A 22966-nucleotide genomic window follows, 5' to 3' on the forward strand; every position below is an offset into this window, starting at 1 on the left:
CCCCGAGAGAGTGATCCTGAGGCGGGGAAAGCACAGCCAGCTTAGCCCTTGCTCTTCTGGAGTACCTGATCTGCTTGGGTAAGTCTGTCCAGGAAGATGAGTCAGCTACAGTGGGAGAAATTAAAGAGAGACGAGGTGAAGCAGGAGGGAGAGAGAAAGAGAACAGGCACCTTCCTGTGTCAGAGCCGAGGTTAGATGAAATCTTTCAAAGGAATGAGTGAAGACCTATACTTTAAACTTAACAGACATGTTACTATGAGACATTGCAGTGTATACAGTAGCGCCTGCAGATAAGGCTGTATGCAGTATACCTACCATGAGCTCATCGACTGATGTGAAAATTTTTTTAGGGAAAAGTTCATCCAAACATTCCATCCATTATGTGATTTCTACATCAAAACAGATTTGGAGAAATTTAGCATTACTTCACTTGTTCACTCATGGATCCTCTGCAGTGAATGGGTGCTGTCAGAATGAGTCCAAACAGCTGAAAAAAACATTTGATCTGTGTAGGGTTAGGTGAGAGAAAAAACAGCCAAAGTCCATCAATTAATATCTTCTATAGCAATAAGCTGTGGGATTTTAACAAATTATTGTGATGTTTTTATCAGCTGTTTGAACTCTCATCCTGGCGGCACCCATTCACTGCAGAGGATCCACTGAAAAACAAGTGATGTAAAGCGAAACTTCTCCAAATATGTTCCAATTAAGATTCAAACACCTTCACATCTTTTATGGCCTGAGGGTGAGTAGATATTCAGAACATTTTGGGGTGAACCATTCCTATAATTAGAAAATAACTGGCCAAACATGCAGAATGGTCTGAATTGATTTACATTAATTTGGACTGCTTTCTTTTAGAATTATCTAAAGCGATTTCTCAGTCAGTTACTTGAGAATAAACAGTGCTGGATGAACTGGATATTTATCTACGATTGAAACAAAAAGCTACTTTTGGATAGCTGTCATTTGCTTCACAGTTGTTTTCCTATATGGACATCTCCTGTAGATGAATTACTTTTTCATTGCTTTTTGAAATTTTGGTTTTAAAAAGTTTAAAATGTATCCAGAGACTCTTTCATTGTGCTAAGGTGTACTGTTGCTCTCATTGAACGTTTGCTCTGAATAGTCTAACGTCTTTCAAAACGTGCATAATAGCGATACATTATAGAAAATGAAAAACTCTTCCTAGTTGGTCTTTTAAAACTAGCATATACTTTTTAGTGCAAAATTCCCTTCTGTGCATGTGCCCTCAGATGAAATCCTGCTGGCATCCGAGCTGTTAACATGTTGACAGTGGTTGGAGTCATTTTGTGTTGCAGTGTAAGAGTATGTTGTGTGTCTGGAGCAGTACCTTAGCATTAACATGTATTCACTTGGCTGTCACCATGGTGGTTACAGTAACAGTAAGGAATGAGTTGTGTCAGTGTGTCGATATGAGTGTAGTTGACACCCACAACACTGGCTGCAGAGCTTCCCACTGACGATCCCATCGCAGTGCACGTCTATCATGGGGAGTGTTGCTGTCAATCAGTGTCTCTGCTCTGAAGAGCTTGCAGACATAGAAACACATGTACTAGTGTATTCACTGGTGTCTTAACTGACCACAAGCAATTCACACGGGGTCTTTTAAATGTAACTACATCATTAGGCATTGTTTGGAATAGGATTTTAAACCAGTAAGATTTCTCTGGGTGAAAAAAGCAGAACAAAGCAGAAATAAACATCAAGTAACTGGACACAGGTGAATTACATACAATATCATTAAATTCAAATTTCAATCCATTTAATTTGACCCAAAACAATCACTAATTGTTAAGGCAAATACAAACAGGCTAGAAGGTACTAATATACAGTCATTTACAGGCAATCAGCAATGCTTTCTTTAAAATTCTGTGAGTGCAGATTCAGGTCAGGTCTACACATCATCCTATCCTAAGCTCTTTCATATCTGTAAGTAAAACATAACATGTGTCAGCACAAGACCAGTAGGTGAAAGACAGTGGATTTGCACTGGATAAGAAGGTCAGTTTATTGTCAATACCCGTAGGTCAGCCATTTTGGCTCTGAAGCCAACTGTCAGTGCCAGAGGGTGAAGTATTTTGGTTCTACAGCTCGTCGTGAATTGCAGGACCATCAGTCTGGTCCAGTGCACCTATCATGAGCAATGCCCCAGTGCTGCTGTCCCTGACTAGTATAATGAAGGAATGATCTGCATAGAAGATTTTTGGCTTGTCCACATCCTCATCCATACCATCCTTGCTGCCGGACTCAGGGGCCAGCTCGAGGGACGTCCAATGCAGCACGGCTCCCAAGTGAAGCTTCCCCCGTCCCAAGCTTGATGCAGTGGAGAAATCTGCTGATGTCTCGTTCCACGCATCTACCAGGCCCAATGCGGCTAGCTGCTTCTGAGAGAGAGCAAGGAGTGGGAAAAAACAGAATTAGGAAAAAGAGTGCAAGAAAACAGAGAATTTACTGCATTTTCATACAAAATTATTTCTGATTCAGAAGGCAGGTAAACACTAAACCCCAAAATCCTTCTCTGCTCCAAATGACTTAGATGGTGAATGAATGATGCATTTATATAGTGCTTTTTTTTGTGTATTGTTGTACAACCACACAATCATGTGGTTGGGGTGGGGTTGTTGGGCTGGGCTGGGCTGGGGGGGGGGGGTGGGGGTTGGGGTCTCTTCTCAACCACCACCAAACTCAGATTTGTGATAAACCAGATTTGGTGCCACCACCAAACTCAGATTTGGGCAAAACTCAGAATTAAACAATGCAGACTACATGAAAGAAAAACTCAAATATGAGCCAATAGAGACTTTGAAAAATTAAACATTCATGCCCTTTTATGACTCCCAATGCTGAAAATGGAAAACACACACACACACACACACACACACACAGAGAAAGAGAGACCAGTCCTCGTCAGATAGGTAGAAAGGACAAATGAAAACAAAACAAAAAGAGTGTCACTGTAAATCAATAATGTTTCAAAAATTCGGTTGTTTCCCCTCTTCATTTTCTCCCCTTTATTTTAAAGGCATGACAGATGCCCTTGTTGGCGGTGCGGGCGGTACAAAGCATGCGACAGGAGCTGAAGACGGTGGCCGAGGGAGAGCTGCTTATGAATAATTTAAAAAAAGATCTCTCTGACCTCGGCCTGCTTTTGTTTTCCTTTCAGATATGAATTTGGCAGAAAGATGCTCACTGACAGGTAGTTTATATTCTCCCTGGATGAGATCCTGGATAAAAAAAGTTACCCGCACAGAGAGTGAGAGACTATGAGGGAGATAGCGAAATGAGGAAGAGGAGATAATAAGTGAACTGCTGTGGGAAGATTGAGAGACACCCAACAAGTTTGTGAAAGCCGAGACCGAATGGCAAGTGCTTTAACTGAATGATTAAGCACTCTAGCCTAAATCACTATTGTAATTAAAACAGAGCGCATGCACACTCTATCTTGTTGCAAAAATGATGCGAGCTCACTGCGAATGGCTGAGTTGGTGTGCTAGTTAGATTTGTGCAAAATTCAGAATTAAAGAATTGGCTCCAAATCAATGAATAAGTTGGAAACCTAATTGAATTGTCCTCACCTGACAGTTACCTCACCTCACCTGAAGTTAAATTGGAATTTGATTTCATTAGAACGACAGAACAGCAATTCAACAAACTAATGCATTCTGGGAAAGATAATTTCTATAAACCTATTTATTTTTACACTTAAAGCAAGGCTTGGTCTAATTTGCTTTTCTAATTAATAACGTGAAAATTACAGTATGCATTTATTAGAATTAATTTATTCTTATTTAAATTGAGTGGAGATCTGACATGAAGCGAGTGGGAGAGAGAGAGGGGGAGGGGATTGGGAAAGCGCAAGGCGCAAGGCAAATACCCAAAGCGCAAATGCACCATACAGTATATGTTGGTGCACTGCCCACGAGGCTATTAAACTTGAACTCAGAATTCAGACAAAACACATTTTTGCATTCCACTGGTTTTGCAGGTATCCCATAGTTTTTCTGTGTAAAAGGACATCTTTGACTTCTGTGCAGTCTCGCACATGACATGGCATTGTACTGAAGTAAAAAGAAGTCTGACTTCTTATGGGACACTTGCATGACAAGGTTTTGTTTCCAAATTAATAAAATGTTATTTAAATGTGAGTTTGGCCATCAGTATTTGAGATTTCACTATTTTCCCATTCAAGTAGACAGGAGTTGGTCGTGCATACCTAAAATAGCTGTCCAGCGGCATAGCAAATATGGCCACTGAGTGAACTGGCTTTTCTTCGATTCAATTCTGAATGGGTGCACAACACAGGCGCTGGCTTAGTGATTTGAATCAGAGGTTGTTAAAAGGGAAAAAAGGAGGAAAACAACAGAAAGATGGACAAGAGGTTGATAATGAGGCAGAGAGGTGGGGGAGGCTGTCACCTACGCTAACACTGCTCGACCCTCTGCGGTTCTCTCTCTCTCAACAGTCTCAGCACACACCTGCACTAATGCACTTCTATTGTCCTCATCCATTATTCTCCTTCTCCTACCTCTTTCCTCCATCACTTCATCACTGCCTCATCCTATCGGCCGCTCAGCCACCTCTGTGGCATCCTCATCCCTCATCTGACCATCCGCCGCTTGTTTAATTCCTCTCTCGCCTGCTCTTGTGTGCTCCCTGTCTTTTTCCCGCTCTGATCCGAATGTCCAGGCTTGTATCTACGCATTTATTTATGTTTGGGAGAGTGACGGTCTTTCCTCTCTGTCTCCTGAGGCTTTCTCACCCTCTCTCGTGGCAGTATGTCCTTGCTATTCAGACTGACACTGCATTGGGTGAATTTATTTCCCTTTAATTAATTCTCTGTGTTGTCTCCGAGGGTTTTTCCCTGCATGTCTCCAGCTTTCCCATTGTAACTTTGATGTTTTCCGGCACTATAGATGCAGATCCGCTCCTTGGCCATGTAGCCTTGACCCGAAGCAGCTTGTTGCCGCAACCATGACATGGCGCCGTGTGTTACTACGACAATGCTGTCTCCAGCAATTAGAGTCACATGCAACATTAGCAGACATCTCCCAGCCTGCATTGTGACAGGCTCTATAAATAGCACACCTCTTTCTTTGTCTCGCTCCATCTTGCTCTTTCTCCTTGGGATGGCGGCACCTCCCGGGATGTACGGATTTGCTGAGGTCACTTAATTTTTAAAACAATCAGCATTTAAATATTCAATGTGGGCTGTCGTCGTGCAAGCATTCACCCTAGAAGACCCTGGGGCCCGACGGTCAAAAAATGCTCATTTCGCATATTCACTTAATCCAGACCTCCAAGATGCCACACAGCTATTAGCTTTGAGTCATTTGATGCTAGTGAAGCTTGGCTTCGCTTCTACAATATCCAATGGAGCTCACAGGACGCCCGAAGGGGGAACAGGTAAAACCTCTCTAGGTGCAGTGAGCCCCAAATGAATTAATGACATGCTTGCGAAGAAAAGACATGCCCAGCAGGCAGCTGGACTGAGTGATGGGTCTGCAAATGAGTACAGTAGTTTCTGCACTGGAAACAGATGAAAGGAGGCTAATAAATATCATGTAGTAATATGGCACACAGACTCCCAACTAATGCAGTAAATGTGATGGGCAGATGGAGGGAAACGAGAAAGGGAGAGAGATGGAGCGAGGAGGAGGGCTGTGTAAACATGGTTCAGCTCTAATGCTGCTCATTGGGTGGAAATGGAGCGTCTCTATTTTCCTCTCTTCTCACTCTCTCTTTCCTGTCTGTTTCTTTCTCAAGCCAAAGTTTTCCAAATGCCGCCTATCCATGCACTCCATTTTTTTAGCAAACTCTGTATTATACTGTATCGCATACATCAATAAACACAACTACAAAAACATACAGCTCATGAATAACGCACAAGAAGAGCCCTGGAGTCGACTGAATGTTGCATTTTCTATACAACATGATGGTGCATGGGAATGTAAGGGGTGGAGATGGCCCAGCAGCGGCACATGGAGCAACTCCAGCAACTGTTTTATTCAGCCTCGCAGCATCACGGCAGTCAGTTCACCTTTCACAAAATGTCTTGGATATTATTCAGTGGCAGAGTTCTTTATCACGGTCAATGACTCATTTACATTTTCTGTCTCTCTCTTTTTCACTTTCGTCCCCTTCTTCTTCACACAAAATATTACTATTATTTTTTTTATCCTTTGCATCCCACTCTGTCACAAAGAACTTCACACAGTCTATCAGTTTCCTGGAATCACAATCACATCAACTGCACACAAGAGTAAAGGTGTTAAAACAGAGCTGTGTTAAAATATTAAATGGATATATTACATTTGGAGAAATAGTGTCAGCAACTTTTACATTTCATTACAAATGCTAATGGCAAACAGTTATGGGAAAACAAGCACTGTTTCCAATTTGGTTAAATATATATTTAAAAATGATTTTGAGCAACTGATTTCCAATTTTTTTTATTTTATGAAAATAACTTACGTTATAAATTATATATACTTAATACGCCACCATTTCTTTTGAACTACATTGTGCAACCACTGAGGCTCAATGTAAATGAACAGTGTGATCACTGCTAACCCATATCCAAATGAATGACTCTTATGAGTAGGTTGCACAGTGAATCAAAAACACTTCTGAATCAATGGAAGCAGCGACAGAACCCTCTCCCAGGGGGAGCCTCAACTTAAGGTGAAAGATACATAGTGTAAGGGTCACACAGCATGGCCATCAGGAGTATGCTAACAGAAATAACTGTTATAAGAAAAATCACAGATAATTTATAAGGCAAAGATCATTTTACAGCACTAAAATATTTATTTGGTATCTGTATACAGTTACTTCATCAGGGTTACTTCATCCTAAAAATTGAAAATGTTGTCATTAATTATTCACTCATGTCGTTCCAAACTCACAGATCTTTTCATTCATCTTTAAAACACCAATGAAGATTGTAAACTTGCAAGATGTTTACTTTGATGTGCTCTATGTATGTGACTTGATCAATGTTTATATGTAAATGAAAGCCTAAATTAAATCTGATCATGATATGAAGCAATCATGTCTTGGAATAAACCCCAGCATTTATAAAGATATACTTATGAACTTTAAGCATCAATGATTTGATGTAATAGACTTCCAATGTAGGGACAGAAATCTCTTAGGTTTCATTAAAAATATTTTTGTGTGTTTCATCAAAGTTTTAATGGCTCTGAAACAACATGAGAGTAACTGATGACAGATTTACTTATTTATTTTTAATTATGAATGAATGACAAATGATTCAATGATTTCAGGGGTTATTTTATAAAAATAATGAATCGATGTGTTAATTTTTGTTTATTTAATATAGATAGGGCTAATTATTAGACTGCATTTATGACACTTCTGTGCTTCATTAAAATGTAATTACATCTATTTCTGAATTGCTCTGTTGACAGATTTGTATATGCATTTTGGTACTGTGCTCTAAAAAACTTGTCTAAACACAACAGGCTTTTCCCAAGTCCTGGCATACACACCACATCCACTTCATGACCTCATCAATGAGTGTGTATGTTAGCTTGACTTCTTCTGTCTCTCTGGCACACACAGAGAACTGTGCAATCCAATTACAGCCACACTGGCATCCACAGGCCTTGGCATGCTACGTGTGTATGTGTGTGTGTTTGTCAGAGAGTGAGAGTGTTTTCTGTGTATCCCTGCATCAGACTCTTAAGGTCAGTGTGTCTGGCTGTGTGTGTTTGCCAGGCATCAGGCAGACGGTGACCCCTCGACCCCTCATGCTCGTTATGGAGTCCAGACTCAATCTCTTGTTAGCGGCTATCGCCTGGCACTAACCGTTGCTGAGCTCTGGCCCTGCTGCCTCACCACCAGAGCGGATATTTTTATCCAGCTCACCCACTCTCCTGCCCTTTCCCTATCTCTCTCTCTCTCTCTCTCTCTCCAGCACTCAACCCCATTCCACCTCTCTCACAACCACTCACCTCTCCAGCTGCACGTCAGTCCAATTTGGGTCATCCTGCCCCAAGCCGGGCCCCCGTAGCCACGCATCACGACTACATTAGTGTGTACGCAAGCACACGGATTGGAAATCAGGATAATGGCAGCTCCTCCTGAGACCGAAGACGTCCACGCGGGAGCGTGACAGAAGGCCTAGAGCGACTTGAGAGTGACAGAGCGTCAGGCGGCCATGTTGGAGGCTGAGGCTCTGAGGCGAGATGAAAGATAAAAGGTGGAAACGCTATTAACGCCTTGAGATGGAGGCTGTGTTTGCTCACTTCGACCCGATCGGAGAGGGAGAAGGAAGCTGCACTCGGCACGCCTCTTCTGTCACTGCACATATAAAAGCAGAGGAATCAAGTGCCTCTGACCTACGGTGATATTTCTTCAGATACTACAAGAAAGAGAGTGTGTATGTGTCACATTCGGGAATACAGGAGACGTGAGATCCAAGTGCGGTGTGAGATTTATTGGGCAATCCAAAATCAAAGTCAAAACAAGCCGGGGTCATAACCAAACATCAGTCCAAAACAGAAACAAACAAACAGGATCAGGAACAGGAACTCGAAAACTAGGAACGCAAGGAAACTAGGTGATGGAAAGTAAGGACTCCATGAAAACAAATGGAACAGACCGGATATATATAGGCAGGGTAATGACTATCAAGTGAAGACACCTGAGTGCAATTAACAGGAGTGTAATTACTGTGATGAAGGGACAAGGCTTTGTGGGAAATGTAGTGCCTGCGGTGAGGTGCCTATGGGGAAGTGAGACCACTAGTGGACACCCAGGGAAACAGAGACCAGACAGCGTGGCAGTATGTGTGGCAGAAAAAAGAAAAAGCCAGATGAGAACATGAAAGAGCGGGGAAACAGAGAGAGGGCAGAAAGATGTGGAGAGCGAGGGAGCAGCAGGAGGACTTGTCAGAGAAGTAATACAGCTCTATTCATGTCATGCAGCCGTGGCAGGACTTTTCGGCCTCTTTCCGCACACTGGGGCATCACTTATGTGAACTCAGCAAGTCCAAAAAAGGGAGTCATGTCTGGGCTTTCGGTGGGTTTCTTTTAAAGTAAGCTTCTAGGTCTCTCTTGGGCATCCTTACCGCTCATGTTAATGTCAAAATCTTGTTCTTCTGAGCAGAGCTGCATAAGCGGACATGGCATGCGGGTGCTTATATTTCTCAACTGACATTAAAGACTAACAAAATGCTGCGCCGCACTACAGCAACCATTCACTTCTCTGTGCACCCTGGGAACAGTTGTGCCCCACTTGACCTGTCTAGTTCAACAACTGTCATTTTTGTTGGACCTTTATGCTGTCAAATGATTAATTATGATTAATCACATCCAAAATAAAAGTTTTTGTTTACATAATATGTGTGTGTACTGTGTATGTTTATTATGCTTGTATAAATACACAAACATTCAAGTATATATTTCAGAAAAATATGTTAAGATTGTATATTTTAAATATTTATATAAGATTTAAATTATATGAATATAAATATGTACATGTAAGTACATGTAAATATTTTCAAAATATATGCTGTATGTATCTATATATACATAATAAATATACACAATACACACATTATGTAAACAAAAACTTTTATTTTGGATGCAATTGATCGCAATTAATAGTTTGACAGCACTAATATATTATATATATATATATATATATATATATATATATATATATATATATATATATATATATATATATACATATATACAAATATATATATATATATATATATATATATATATATATATATATAATTTCTCCTAGTCTTAAGTTTGATTTGGAAGTCGCAAAAAGTCACCTGTGTAAAAAATTAGCAAAAACTAATACTTCAATTGTCAGTTTCATCATGAAAGTCACAAACACACACACAAAAAACACATTCACCTTATACACACATTAAAATAGATGCATTCATAAAAAACAGAGCAAGAAAACAAGTAAAGATTAAAAAGTGAAATATTTCACAGATATGGGAGGACAAAAAAAGTGAAAGAAAATAAGAAGAATAAGACATGCGAATATTAAAAAGAGCTAAACAGGGAATATGAGTTTGACAAAGAAAGAGTGAGAGAAAAGAAAAGGGGCGAGACAGAAGATGAGCTACAGGGACTCTGACCAGCTAGAAATGAGAGCGAATGAGAGGGCAGACACAAAGATTGAGGTGGTGGATGAAGTGATGAATAAAGAAAGGGAGACGAAAGATGAGTGGGAGGATCCAGTGGACTCCAGGCAGGAGATAGATGAGCTGAGGTCAGACGCTGAGAGAGGGAGGATGGAGAGGTAACTGGAGAGAGAAAAGACGAGACAGGAAAGAGAAAAGGAAGGAGAAAGAAGACCGAGGTGAGCGAGGAGAGAGGAAAGCCAGCAGCATATGTCACAAAATCATTCATCAAGCTCCAAAACACTTCACCTCCGCGATCCACAAGAAGAGCGTGCTTGACATATCCACCCACCACAAGAAACCAAAGAATCCAAATGTGCTTACCCACGAGCCAATCATACCAGACACGGTCTCATCCACTGAACTCAACAGCCCAAACAAGCCCGCCACAGTCACTGTCACTCTCTGTCGTCCAAATCCAGATCTGTTCAGCAGTGCAGACACAACCATCTGTGCTATTCTAAAACTCTGTCACTCTTTGCTATCTAAGTCCAGGCTGCTTCCTGTGGCCGAGCTGCTGGAGAGACTCTTGCCGAGCTTCTAACCCAGCATGGCATCTCTCTGAGGACCCAGGCCTTGAAGGAGCACAAATGTTTGGGATGCCAGGAGAGCCATTAGTCTGTATTGGAAACACTTAGAGGGATCACAGGCATGCAATTACAGGAGGACTTTCTGTTGAGGTCTGTATTGCACAACACCAACAGAGTACTGCAGCTGTGATGTTCAAACCCGGGAGACTAAAACACCATGGGGTTCCCTCAAGTTTTACTATGGGTTTTAAAATGGGGTTTTTCAATTCATGAGAAAAACAAGATCTGTGGTAAACATAAATTGGTGAAACTTGGACATTTGCTCTAGAACGTAAATTACACCCATCCATACAAAAAAATTTTTAAGCAGTTGCGTTCATTTCTTTGTGTTCATTTTAAAGTTACTACATTTATATGCATGTTTAGGGTGTGTGTGTGTGTGTGTGTGTGTGTGCAGTTTACTAATTACTCCAATCTTCAGTGTCACATGATCCTTCAGAAATTACTCTGATATGCTGGTGTTGAAAACAGTGGTGTTTCTTAATATTTAAACAATGATAATTTAACAATTACTTGATTTTTAAAATAACTATAATTATTACATACCCCAAACTTCTACTGTAAATCTACAAAACTGTAAATCTACAGCATAAGTGTCAGATAATGACAGAACTTATCAGACTCACATGGCAGATCACATTAAATTAGGAACGTGCACTATATATAGGGACCAGAATATCATAGAAATGCCTAGCATCCGCCTAAAACACCAGCCTCCTTCAGACTGCCAGCCCAAATCCAATTTTTGTGCAAATCCAATTGAAATCCAATCATATTTAGATAGTCTGAACAGCAACAAACTACATGAATCTGATTTTTGCTAATCTGTTTCGAACTACATTCATATGTGGTTTGGAATCCTATTCAAATAGTGTTCAGATCAGATTTAGCTAAGCTTTTTTTCCCATTTTTTCATACCACATGAAATGTAAACAGTTGCAATACACTGTATGGACAGTCATCTAGATTGGATTCCAATCGGATATGCACAAAATCGGATTTGAACGAGGCAGTCAAACACAGACAATCAATAAAATCTAGTTTGAATTAAAATAATGCTTTTGCCTCCTAAAATGTGATTCAATATGGTTTAAAATGTACCAAAATTAACATGGCATACAGTACCAAATATTTAATGAATTTAAAGGAAATAATCATCAAAAGATAACTTCTTGTCCTTTTTATGATTAAAAAACTCTGTAATCTGCATCTTGTTTACAGGTCAACAAAGCAACACTCTCAGCCTGATATTGTTCAAAAAGAGAGCAGCACAAGAAAGCAATGGAAGTACTTACAATGCACATCTGAGGAATGTTTTAAAGAATCAAGACCATAGCTCAGTGTCCTAAGACACATAAAACCGCATTCCAAAGCCTGACTGCAATCTCAGTGCAAACACAATTTCCATTAAAAGGAAAATAGCTTTCCCACTGAATGAGAATAATCTATGACCTATGGTTCGTTCTCATTATGCTAATGTCATATCTGGTTATCTTCCATTAGCTTTCTAAATGAGTCTTATCTACATTGTATGTTAAGAATATTTATCTATAACTTAATGTTTTCAAATTGTATTTCACACATTCATAACGGCTGGGTAGGAAGTGATATGTACAATATTTAGACTATTACCTGTAGATTGACCGTGCTGCTTATCTTGGTTTTCGGGAGAGATAATGCTACACTTGTGGAGTTCAGTTTCTCCAACCACTTCTCCACCCGATCAGGGGTCAGCAGACGGTCCAGCCGAGCCAAATTCTCCACATGGAAGGGCAAAAGCAGCACCATGCTGGCCTTTCCTTCCCACAGGCCCAGTTCCAACACCTGTACCATGTTCTCTATGTCTTCATAGTGACGGTATACACCTGGGAAAACAAACATTTGGCATAGTTTGGATGTCTTTATTGTGTATTTCAATGACAAATGACTCGTCTTGGACTTACCTGATCTGTGCATCATGGGAACTTTGGTGTATTTTGTACCTAAGAAGCTACGCAAATCTTGGTTTTCATGGTAAAAGCCCCGATCCCAAAATCCTACCAAAAGAAAAAACGACAAAAAACACAAGTGGACAGTGAATAGATGAACATGACTTAGATGTCATGACCCGGACAAGCATTTTAACATTTTGACGTAAACTGTTAGAACACATCAGGTACAATTATCTTACAGACAGACTGTTTGGATCTGACATACACTGAGGCTTTGAGACCATACAAAGGATTATTACAGACACCATGCCAGAAAAAGAACCAAAAATAAAAGAAAAGGCGAGAGGAGGGGTGCAGGGGAGGCAGAGGCATACGACATATTATTACAGCCCATTACACCCATTAAATTCCCTGACAAAGATGAGATTCGATAAAGAGACTATTAGCAGTATTATAGTCACAATTTCTTTTCACCATATTGGATTAGTCAAGGGAAAGATAAAGAATGAGCGAGAAAGAAACCGCGAAAATAGCAGTATCAAGTCAAATCAAGTTCCAAGGATGATTGCAAGACAATAAAGGGTTAAACCAGGCCGTGTTATTGTATTTCGCTGCACCAGAAGCAGTATACTGCTCTTGAACAGGAGACAAGAGACACATAAGACATTCAACGACCTCTGCAACTCAATTTGAACCTTGCCACATGTAATTTGGACCTGCACTGGCTCCAAAATGTATTACAATTAAGACACGCTTAAAATATCTGAATCTCATTGCGTCAGATACAAAATGTAAAAGTGTCACCTGCCAAAATTAAGCTAGAATTTCTTTCTACTTTTTTTTTTGTTGCCATGTTTACAATTGTTTGTAAACAACAGGTCCCAAGGACATTTTTAGCAAATGTGTTCACTAAAAATGTGTCAAACAGGCGTCCTAGCACAGCTTATTTCAATAACTACGAACATCGACTTTAAAGCTACTTTTAGAGCATGTACCACTTTCATAATTTCATATTCAATTAAATGCGGTTCTTTCAAGCTTCCAAAGAATCCTGAAAAAGAAAATGTAACATGCTACTGTTGCTGTTTTTAACATTGATAATACTAAGAAATGTTATTGGAGCATTAAACTTGAATATTAGAATGATTTCTGAAGGATCATATGACACTGAAAATTCAACTGTGCTTGTGCTATTTATTTTTGTAAATAAATGCCACTTGATTTATATTTTTTATCTGATGCAATGGCATTCATACATCTTTAAATGTGTCTTATATGTTCAAAAATATATTTTCGGGGTTGTTGAATATTTTACCAGCATTAGAAGTATCTCTAGCCCTGTTTTAATTTGGTGCTAGTTTTTCACTTTCTCATCAAAGTCACCTGATCGCACTTATGTGTTTATAGCTGAAGTTTATCCAGGCCTCAGTTTTGATGTGCCTTAAAAAGGAATGTGCCACCCAAGATGAAATTTCCATAATCACCTTTAAACACTCCTAGTCCCAAAACCACTGCTTTCAGCATTAAACATCCTCCTCATGAGGAATTCAAAACATATTCCTTATGTGTAATTACGAATACCATTTACAAAATCAGAAAATAAACAAAACAAAGAGACAGAAACTAGGGTAGAATTCCTCTTTAAAGTAAAGAAAAGTGTCTCATTTCATAAACCCGAGACGAGTCGCCCGACTGTCATATATTATGAGAAACACCTGATCCTGTGTAGGGAAAGCAAACCTCTTCATTCGGCCCCGTGCCAAGCTTTGCATGCGCCTCAATAGTATGCTAGCAGTTCCCTATAAGCTTGTGAACGCAAGCCAAGAGCCAGAGCAGTTGGATTTCAATAATTACACAGGGGGATGAAATTTGATCAGCCTAAAGTTCAAAACACATGGCATGGTATCTGTCGGTTTTTATGGGGTGGCAAAGCTCTTGGAACTGCGAGCTAAAAGGGGAATTCTGCCATGCGAGTTTCTGAAATGCCACACAAGGATTCTTGTTACTGCGGTCTTGGCTGGCAATCAAAAGAAAGAAAACATCCTGGGAGATTCTGTGACTGAAAGAGAGAAACAGAATGACCCAAAGAGCATACGCAAGAGAGAGACACTCATACCTTCTTCATTAATTACAGAGCATAAAGACAATGCAGCTATTGTGTGGTTTTGCATCTTGAAGCCTCTCTCATGCCCATTTTCAGTAATAACCGAGCCACAAACAATAAAGCTAAAATGCTGTGAATTAAAGTGCTTTGATCTTCTCTCCCGGGATCCTTTGGTGCTCGGAGCAGGGCTGCTGTTTGGGGGTGAAGTGTGTGTGCTTGTTTTTGGGGTTTGCTGTACAGAGCACAAAGGCTGAGGTAATGAGCTAGTGTGGTGTCTGCCACCATGACACACCAAGAATCGGCCTACAGTAACCTTTTTCTTCCCCCCTCTCGCTCTTCAAAGCCTTTGACCATTCCCTCAAAAGTCTTTTATCTTTCAACTCTGTCTTTGCTTCACTCCACACCTGTGGCTCTCAATTTGCCCCCTGATGTGAGCTCCAATCCAGTTCTCCATGGTGCCTGGCTATTTGTTTCAACGTACCAGGAATTAGGAATTGTACATGCACCAGAGAACTGTAGCCAAGCCTAGTCATTCCTGACAGGAATATCATCAAAAATGTATTTTTTGGAATAATGCATTTTAAAGATAATTTTGTAAAATCCAATTAAGCTTCACATATTTTAATCGGAAAGGGTTTCTGTTACTTTTTCAATGAACAATAATCCATTTTTGCACATGGACATGTGGAACAGCTTATAGGCAGTAGGCAATTAAGGTCACAGTTATAATAACTTAGGACATTAAAGAGAGAGACCTTTCTACTGACTCTGAAAAACACCAGAGGAAAGGAACCCACGTTTCCTGCTCACCTGCATGAACATGCCATTGTCCTGCTGCAGGGACGCATGAGGAATGCAGATGTAGCCAGAGAAATTATCTGCAATGTAAGACGTCTGAGACAGTGTTACATGGAGACAGGAAGGATAGCTGATTGTCCTTGGAGTGGAAAACCACATAAAACCATGTGTCCCCTCTGACGTGTTCAAGAAATTTCAAGTGCAGTAACATCTCACAGCAAGAACTGGCTGTTCATAAGGATGAGATGCACTGTAGTGCTTAAAGCAGCCAGTGGACACACAAGATACTCACTGTGACTTTTGATATATGGAAATATAATTAGCTGAATGTGATAGGACATTACTTTTCCAGTGAGTATATTCATATACATATAGATACGGTCGCCGTGATTTTCCAAGACATGTTCCTGGATCAACATTATTGTCCAAAAATATAAACTTAACCAATTCCTACCCCAAAACCTAACCCTACCCATCATTTATTTCTAAAATCAGTGGGAAATGATAGCTGATTAACAAGGGTGTAGAAGCACCTAACCCTGATTTTAAGCCTAAAACAGTTATTTCCTGAAAAGTTTTATCTCAATTCTGATTGGTTGATTGGAATGTTGTTCCAGGATCAAAAAGGATGTTGATCCAGGAACACATTGTACTTGAAATCACGCTCACCATATGGATACGGTATTACAACTACTTTAATTATTACTGTTATAAATAAAGTAAATGATCTGCACAAGGCCGGTGTAATTTTAAACACTTTTCCCTATAAAACATTTGTAATTTAAGCCTAATGCTAATTTCTTTCATTTTTTTAACCTCCAATCCAAATCCACTTGGCTCAAAAGTCTGAAGCAGGCACATGCATGATTGAACAGATTTCAGGAGAACAGAGAAAGCTGCTCTCAGATTAACACCAAGAGTAAAAGTCCACAAACGACCCATCAGAGAGACAATGAAAAAGCTTCGGACAAAGTTAATATTACACTGGCGACTAAATGAATTACTATAGAACCCTGAAGCGGTGTGACTACTGACTGCCTTTAAATTATAAATCCAAACTATGAATTCAATTTTCATAATCTCATTCACAGGGCCCAATCTATTGTCTGATCTAATTTGTATATTTCATCGACTGAATTAATGAACTTCCACCGACTCCTGCTTCTTGCTTGCGAACGGGGAAAAAAAAAGTAATTAAGTCAAAACATAAAACAAAAGAAATTAATTAGATTGCTTATCAGCCTAAAATCAATCCAAACTTTATTTCCTGTTGCATTTGGTAGTAGAGAGAAGCTCTCCTCCTACTGCAACGTTCCCATCGCTCTGTGTTTAAAATAGGATCAAAGCACCTGCCAGTATTACTCAGACAAAGAAATCGATGAGTAGAACAAGACTTCAGCATGTGGGTGAGACAATGCACAAAATGAGAGAGAGACAGAACTCAAGTAGAACAGCATATAGCACCGACATGTTAAAAACTCATTTTAAGCCCTTCAAGCATATTTAACATCTCTTCTTAAAAGTGACAAGAAACTTAAGAATCGCTGAACTGTGTCAGATTTGACATGGTACTGCATGTACAGCACAGCTTTTGTGCAAAAACAATATTAGTATTACAGCTCAATAATAATAATAAAGACAAGAAAACTACTCTCTCGAGCATGTCAAAATAATTTCCTTTCACTTCAAAAATGCATGTAGATGGGTTCAGGGTTAAAAAATACTAAATCACTGCCTTGGCCTAATACTTATCATGCAAGCTTTTACACGTTGAACCATTTTGCTCATATGATTGACAAAAATTTAAATCGACTCACATGGGGGAACGCATGAACTGATAAAAATTCATACTTTGAATGCACTATAGGTTTCTTTGGATAAGAGTGTCTGCTAAATGCATACATATGGACCAAAAAAATATAGATTCTGTGCATGCATATGCAAATTTCTGCATGCATGGATTTGAATAACCATATTTATTTCGGAAATGAAAAGACAATGCCCTGTAAAAAATTTAACTGTTCATTTTCCAGTTTAAGAAACCTTGTCAGACCAACAAAATTACCCCAAATGTTGCCCCAACTAGTCAAACACAGTTGACAGTTTATTAGTGATAGTCAGGTGACAATAATGCAGTACTCAGTTCACGTATACGGATTCATATAATTTTTAATAGCAGGAAGTGATTTCAATGTATGCAGTTAGCAGAATAGTATTGTATGAAGAATACAGCCACTCACTGGAGGGCAGGACATGCAGACGATCATTACTAAATTATTTAAGATGACACACCACCTCTCCCGGGAAGATACATAGGCTCTTCTGGAGATGGTTTGTCATCAACCTTGCAGACTGGGTGTGAAGGACAATGCATGTCTGATTTATAAAAGAATCATTCTTTTGAACCGATGCTTGTATTAAATACTTTGTTCACAGAGCATAAATCACTTGAATGTGGTTTGGAAACTGTAACGAAAACTGTATTGAAATGATGAATCTTTTATTCCAACCAATTTGTTCACTAAACGCCAGTTCGCTAAAATAAATCAGACTTCCCTGCATGAATGGAAACAGGTGTGTATACAATACACAAATACATACAAACACATAAGTAAACGCATGCACTTTACAGGTGCATTTGCTACACCAACATAAATCACTACAATCACACACACACTTGTATGCTTTGCACACCCCCTAAAGTGTGATACCTTATCCTCCAAGCAAATTTTCACCTTCAGCATCAGTCGTGCTACTGCTTATGGTTCATTTATCAAGCAGCAGCACAATCTGTACTAGCTAGTTCTCCAGCACGCAAGAGAGAGGAAGCCCAGCGGTGCTATGACCACTCTGTCTGATCCTGTTTGGCTCAAATATCACTTCTTGCCTTTTTTTAGATACAATATGAGCTGATAACTGTATTCACTCACCGATAACCTTGGAATTGGTAATGAAACTGGAATCCGAGAAAAACTCAAATGTAAAAAGAATTGTTTGAGTTTTTTAAATGGTTAATGGTTGCCTTAAATTATTTGAGCTGCATTAGATGAATTAGTTGTCAATCAAAAATAAATAAGAATGACATAGGGTTGTGGATTTTGCTTAATCCCATAGATTTTTTTAATCAGTTCACCAAAAAGATTTGTTCATTGAATCGTTTTGGATGTTGCAGATAAATTAAGCGTCATCTGCGGTGACATCACAATCATGTTGCGTTGTGGTTTATGGAGCTGTCTACAGTCAAAATCGAGGGGTCAAGGGTCTGCCCATATAAACTTCCCTCATCAACTTCACAAAGTGAAACACACTTCAAAAGAGCAGCGGGGATTCCCCCAAGGGGAAGTGCTTAGGGAAGTTCAGAAGTGTGTGTCTAAAAGCGAAGTGGAATGCAGCCATACAAGCAGGCTCTTGTTTCATTCCTGAAACAAATCAATTGAATCAATAATTCAAATCCCACTTGAATTCATGATTTAAATCCCAGTGCTATTAGAATTTACATCAGTGCTCTTGGAACATCAGTCTGATTACAGAACTGGAATTAACCTCTAATGTAATTTTTACAATGCACATGTCTACAAATCTTTCATGACTACAATTCATTCAAAAACACTGATTAACTCACAGACAAAACATCACTAAGAACTCAAATTATAGAAAATAACAGTATTCATTTCCCACAGCCCATTAAAGTAAAGCCAGGTTTTACAGTGCATCAGCGAAGGATAAGACCTTGAATTTTGCAATGCCGTCTGGCTAAAGTCCAAACACATAATGGACTATAAAGCTTCAAGATTATCCAAAAATCCTGATACCCTAGGTACAGTAGACAAGCCATACCTTTTTAACTGTGTCTAATGGTTGTTCCTAAAGCATGATATTCACAGAAGCTTTTCAGTCTGTCTTCGTGATATGCCCTGATATGTCCTTATATATGTTATTTGCACTCAGTGATTAAAAAAAAGACTTACCTTAACCAAACCTAAAATGTGACTTGACACAATATCGTATTAGAATATAATTGTGCTCTTTTAGCTTTATTTGAAGTCAGCTGAATTAGTTTCCAGCATATTCTTCTCACCTCTAAAGTGCAGTGCATTGGCCAGGATCATGGCTCCAGGTTTGGTCTCCAGTGCCAGCTCCAGATCTGCTGTCTCTTCTCCATCCATCCCACTTTTAGCCCAGGACTTGAGCTTCTCCATATCAGTTTGTTTCTGTGCATCCTCCAGGGCCACATGCTGCAAACCAAAGTGGGTCTGGAGCTTCTCCAGAAAGCTCTTCTCCAGTCTTGGGACTTGTTTGGAAAACAGAGCAGAAGAACTGTGAAATGTGTAGCAGGTTCCATTAGCTTCATGCACAGATTTCAGTGCCTTGGTCAAAGCTTCTCCAACAGCCTTATCGTGTTTGGTGATCATCAGGAGATCATGAAACTGGCCTGCTGTGGATCCTTTAGCTCCACCCTCAAGAGCCAGCAGGGAGTTGGCCAACAGAAGTGGGGAGATGAAGGTGTTGGTCTGGGAACCATCGATGCGGAGAGACCTATACAGCTGCAGCCCCAGGCTCCATGTGGGATGATGTAAGCTGGAGATTTCTGGCTGAGGCGAGCTTTGAACTTTATGTTCCTGTGGAGCAGATGACCAGACGCTCTGCAGAGCCAAAACTAGCAGAAACATGAGAGGAACAGGAGAAATGGGCACCATTGCAGGACTGGAGAGAAAAGAGAGAGAAATATGAACATATCATTCCACAAATTCTAATTGGAGTCAACATGAAAATTAAACTGATCTCATTTACTTTATACAACATATTACATATTACATATTTGGGTAAGTTGTGGCCTAGGGTTGTGAGTTCAAATCTCAGGCCAGCAATACCACAACTTAGGTGCCCTTGAGCAAGGCACCAAACCCCCAATTGCTCCATGGGTGCTGCAACATAAATGGCTTCCCATTGCTCTAGGTGTGTGTGCACTTTGGATGGGTTAAATGCAGAGCACGAATTCTGAGTATGGGTCACCATACTTTGCTGTATGTCAAGTCACTTTCACTTTTTTTTTTCAGTTTATATTTTAGATCATTAACTGCCGCACCAAATTTAAAAGAATAAAATGTTTATCTTCTTGCTGCACCTCTGAAATTACTTTCTTTTCGATTTATGTCAACCACTTTTATTTTTCCTAATACTTAAAGGTGCTGTTGAAATGAGTTCTGTAGTCCAAATTCAAAATATTGGAGATAGTCGTTCCTATCGACTCCCTCCTCTTCCGACTCGATGCTACAGAATCTCTGATCCAATTTGTTTGCTAGCTTCCATGGGTGCAAGACATTGAGTTTTCCACCAACTGGCAACCCGGGGTTGTTGAAATACAATTAAGTAAATAGGCAGTGGGCGGAATCACACAGACCAAAAAACAAAAACAGACATTCTGACACAAAACACACATTTCAGTGTTGAATAAATGGCTGCATCATATTGGAGAAACAAATATTTGAACTTAGCATGTTTCTTAAATATCTACAAACATATTATGCCATTTTTATTCTTTTGTACAGTCAAAAAATTACATACAGCTCCTATTATTCTATAACTTTTCATACTATATTAAATATTCAGTGGGTAAAAAAAAAAAACTATTCCATTTTAGTATATATTTTTACTGCATCTACCAAATACAAATTGATGTTTAAGTACTGAACTCTGATGATGGATTATGGTACTGTATCGCTTCAGGAACACCAGCCTCTTGGACACTCTACAAAATTGTTTGATTTTAATTTATTGTATTTAATTATATTACTGGCATACATTCAAGCACTGTTTACCTATCTATATCAGTTTTACATTAGCAGTGCCTTCGGGAACCTCAACTCAAGGCCCCGGGATCCAAGCCATAACCCATCTCAAGGAAAAAAAAAAAAAAAAGATTCTCAGCTGACTTTAAAAATGACTGTGGTAACCAGAGTTTCTGTTATGTTTCTGTCGTAATAGAAATGTATCAATGACAAATAACACTGAATGAGAATTTATTTCAATTTAACATTATTATCAACTGGGTAGACAAGGTATTCTGGCTGAAAACAAGGTTAACATGTAGTATTTTTTTTTCTTAATAAAGCTCCCTCTTCTGACACTGTAATCCCGGCGTCATGATAATGTTCCATACAGCTGCGCTGCTGAAAGGGCATTAAATAGTGACCAGGCATCTTCACGGCCTATACATAACTCAAATAAACGTTAAAATCCTCTAAAATCTAAACCATAAACCGAACGGCGTCCTCCGGAAATTTCGCTTTATATCCGAGAGAGATCACAGAAAAGACAGAATAAACAAACCCCTTAAATAACAACAGCAGACGCTGGAGGATATTATACAGGCGGAACAGTAGATGTTGGTTCTTGCGCTTGCTGAGCGAGCGCAGCTGTTCCGTCTGCTCGGAGAACTGAGGGGCAGAAAACAAAGTGAAACAAGTTCCTTGTTTGCTTGTACCGTTAATTAATTAAAGCTTACTTCTTTCTTCCGATTTCTTCCGCGGGGTTTGAGCTGAAAGGAACTGACGGGGCAGGTTCAGACGTGGCGGAGGAGGGTCTTTTCACAGTTTGCTCACTTTTCCTCCAGCCGAATGTATTCTCTCTGGGCTCAATCCGGGTATTTTTCCTCTTTCCAGAAATCTGGCACATTCCATTAACCCTCTTACAATAACTAAACAATGATGGTGTCGTTTTCCTCCTTATCACTGTTATAAAATAAATAAAAAAAGATTTCAAAACGCGTCGTTTTTTTCTGGTTTGACTTGCAAAAACCACTGTCCAGCTACTGTCATTTAAATTGTCTTTTAGTTTTTTGTTTGTTTGTTTTTTTCACGCAACTGGTTGCTTCCCTCCTCTAGGAAAGCCTGTAGTTGCAGAAGCGACCGAAAGGGGGCGCCCGCGATCTACACCGCCACGGCCAAACATAAGATCGACTTGTCCCATAATAGTGTGTCATGTACACGCCTGCGAAAGCGTTAAACACACTCCTCTTCGTCCTGATTTACATTTCGAGATGCCAGTTTTGGATTTCAGCTGACATTCTCCAACATCCTCACAGAAAGCATTTATTTATTTTTTAAAGGTAAAGTTCAAGATTAGTCAAGTTAAACAGCAAATTGATCAATGAGCAGATAGCACTAGCAGACAGAATGTTCAGATAGTCAGAGAGGGTGGAAAAGGAGGATCAGGCCTGAAGACAGACTCAGATCATGGCAAACACGCCGCAATACTAAACAGCCTGCCCGGACATGACAGTACATAGACTCTGCCAATTACTCCTCTAATCCACATCACACTCTCAGATAGTCGTCTACAA

At 39.7% G+C, this 22966-nt stretch overlaps 1 protein-coding gene across 1 annotated transcript; it reads right to left on the reverse strand.

Moving 5' to 3' along the window:
* Positions 1-1764: 1764 nt before the first annotated feature.
* On the reverse strand, positions 1765-22460 carry serpinh2 (serine (or cysteine) peptidase inhibitor, clade H, member 2). The gene is made up of 5 exons (XM_059525177.1): positions 22130-22460; positions 19703-20328; positions 12735-12827; positions 12424-12656; positions 1765-2408 (listed from the first exon to the last, which is right to left on the reverse strand). Exons 1-5 carry the CDS (start codon positions 22297-22299, stop codon positions 2109-2111), a joined length of 1422 nt encoding a protein of 473 aa, XP_059381160.1. The 5' UTR covers positions 22300-22460; the 3' UTR covers positions 1765-2108.
* Between the last annotated feature and the right edge of the window lie 506 nt (positions 22461-22966).

Source organism: Carassius carassius, chromosome 3 (assembly GCF_963082965.1).
Source record: "Carassius carassius chromosome 3, fCarCar2.1, whole genome shotgun sequence".
NCBI lineage: Eukaryota > Metazoa > Chordata > Actinopteri > Cypriniformes > Cyprinidae > Carassius > Carassius carassius.

Excerpts from the sequence above, each read along its gene's own strand:
- serpinh2 (XM_059525177.1), bottom strand. The coding sequence starts at position 22,299 with ATGTGCCAGATTTCTGGAAAGAGGAAAAATACCCGGATTGAGCCCAGA. Across the intron at positions 12,828-19,702 it reads CAATGCACTGCACTTTAGAG|GATTTTGGGATCGGGGCTTT; the intron begins GTGAGAAGAATA and ends TTCTTTTGGTAG. Across the intron at positions 12,657-12,734 it reads TCCCATGATGCACAGATCAG|GTGTATACCGTCACTATGAA; the intron begins GTAAGTCCAAGA and ends TTGTTTTCCCAG.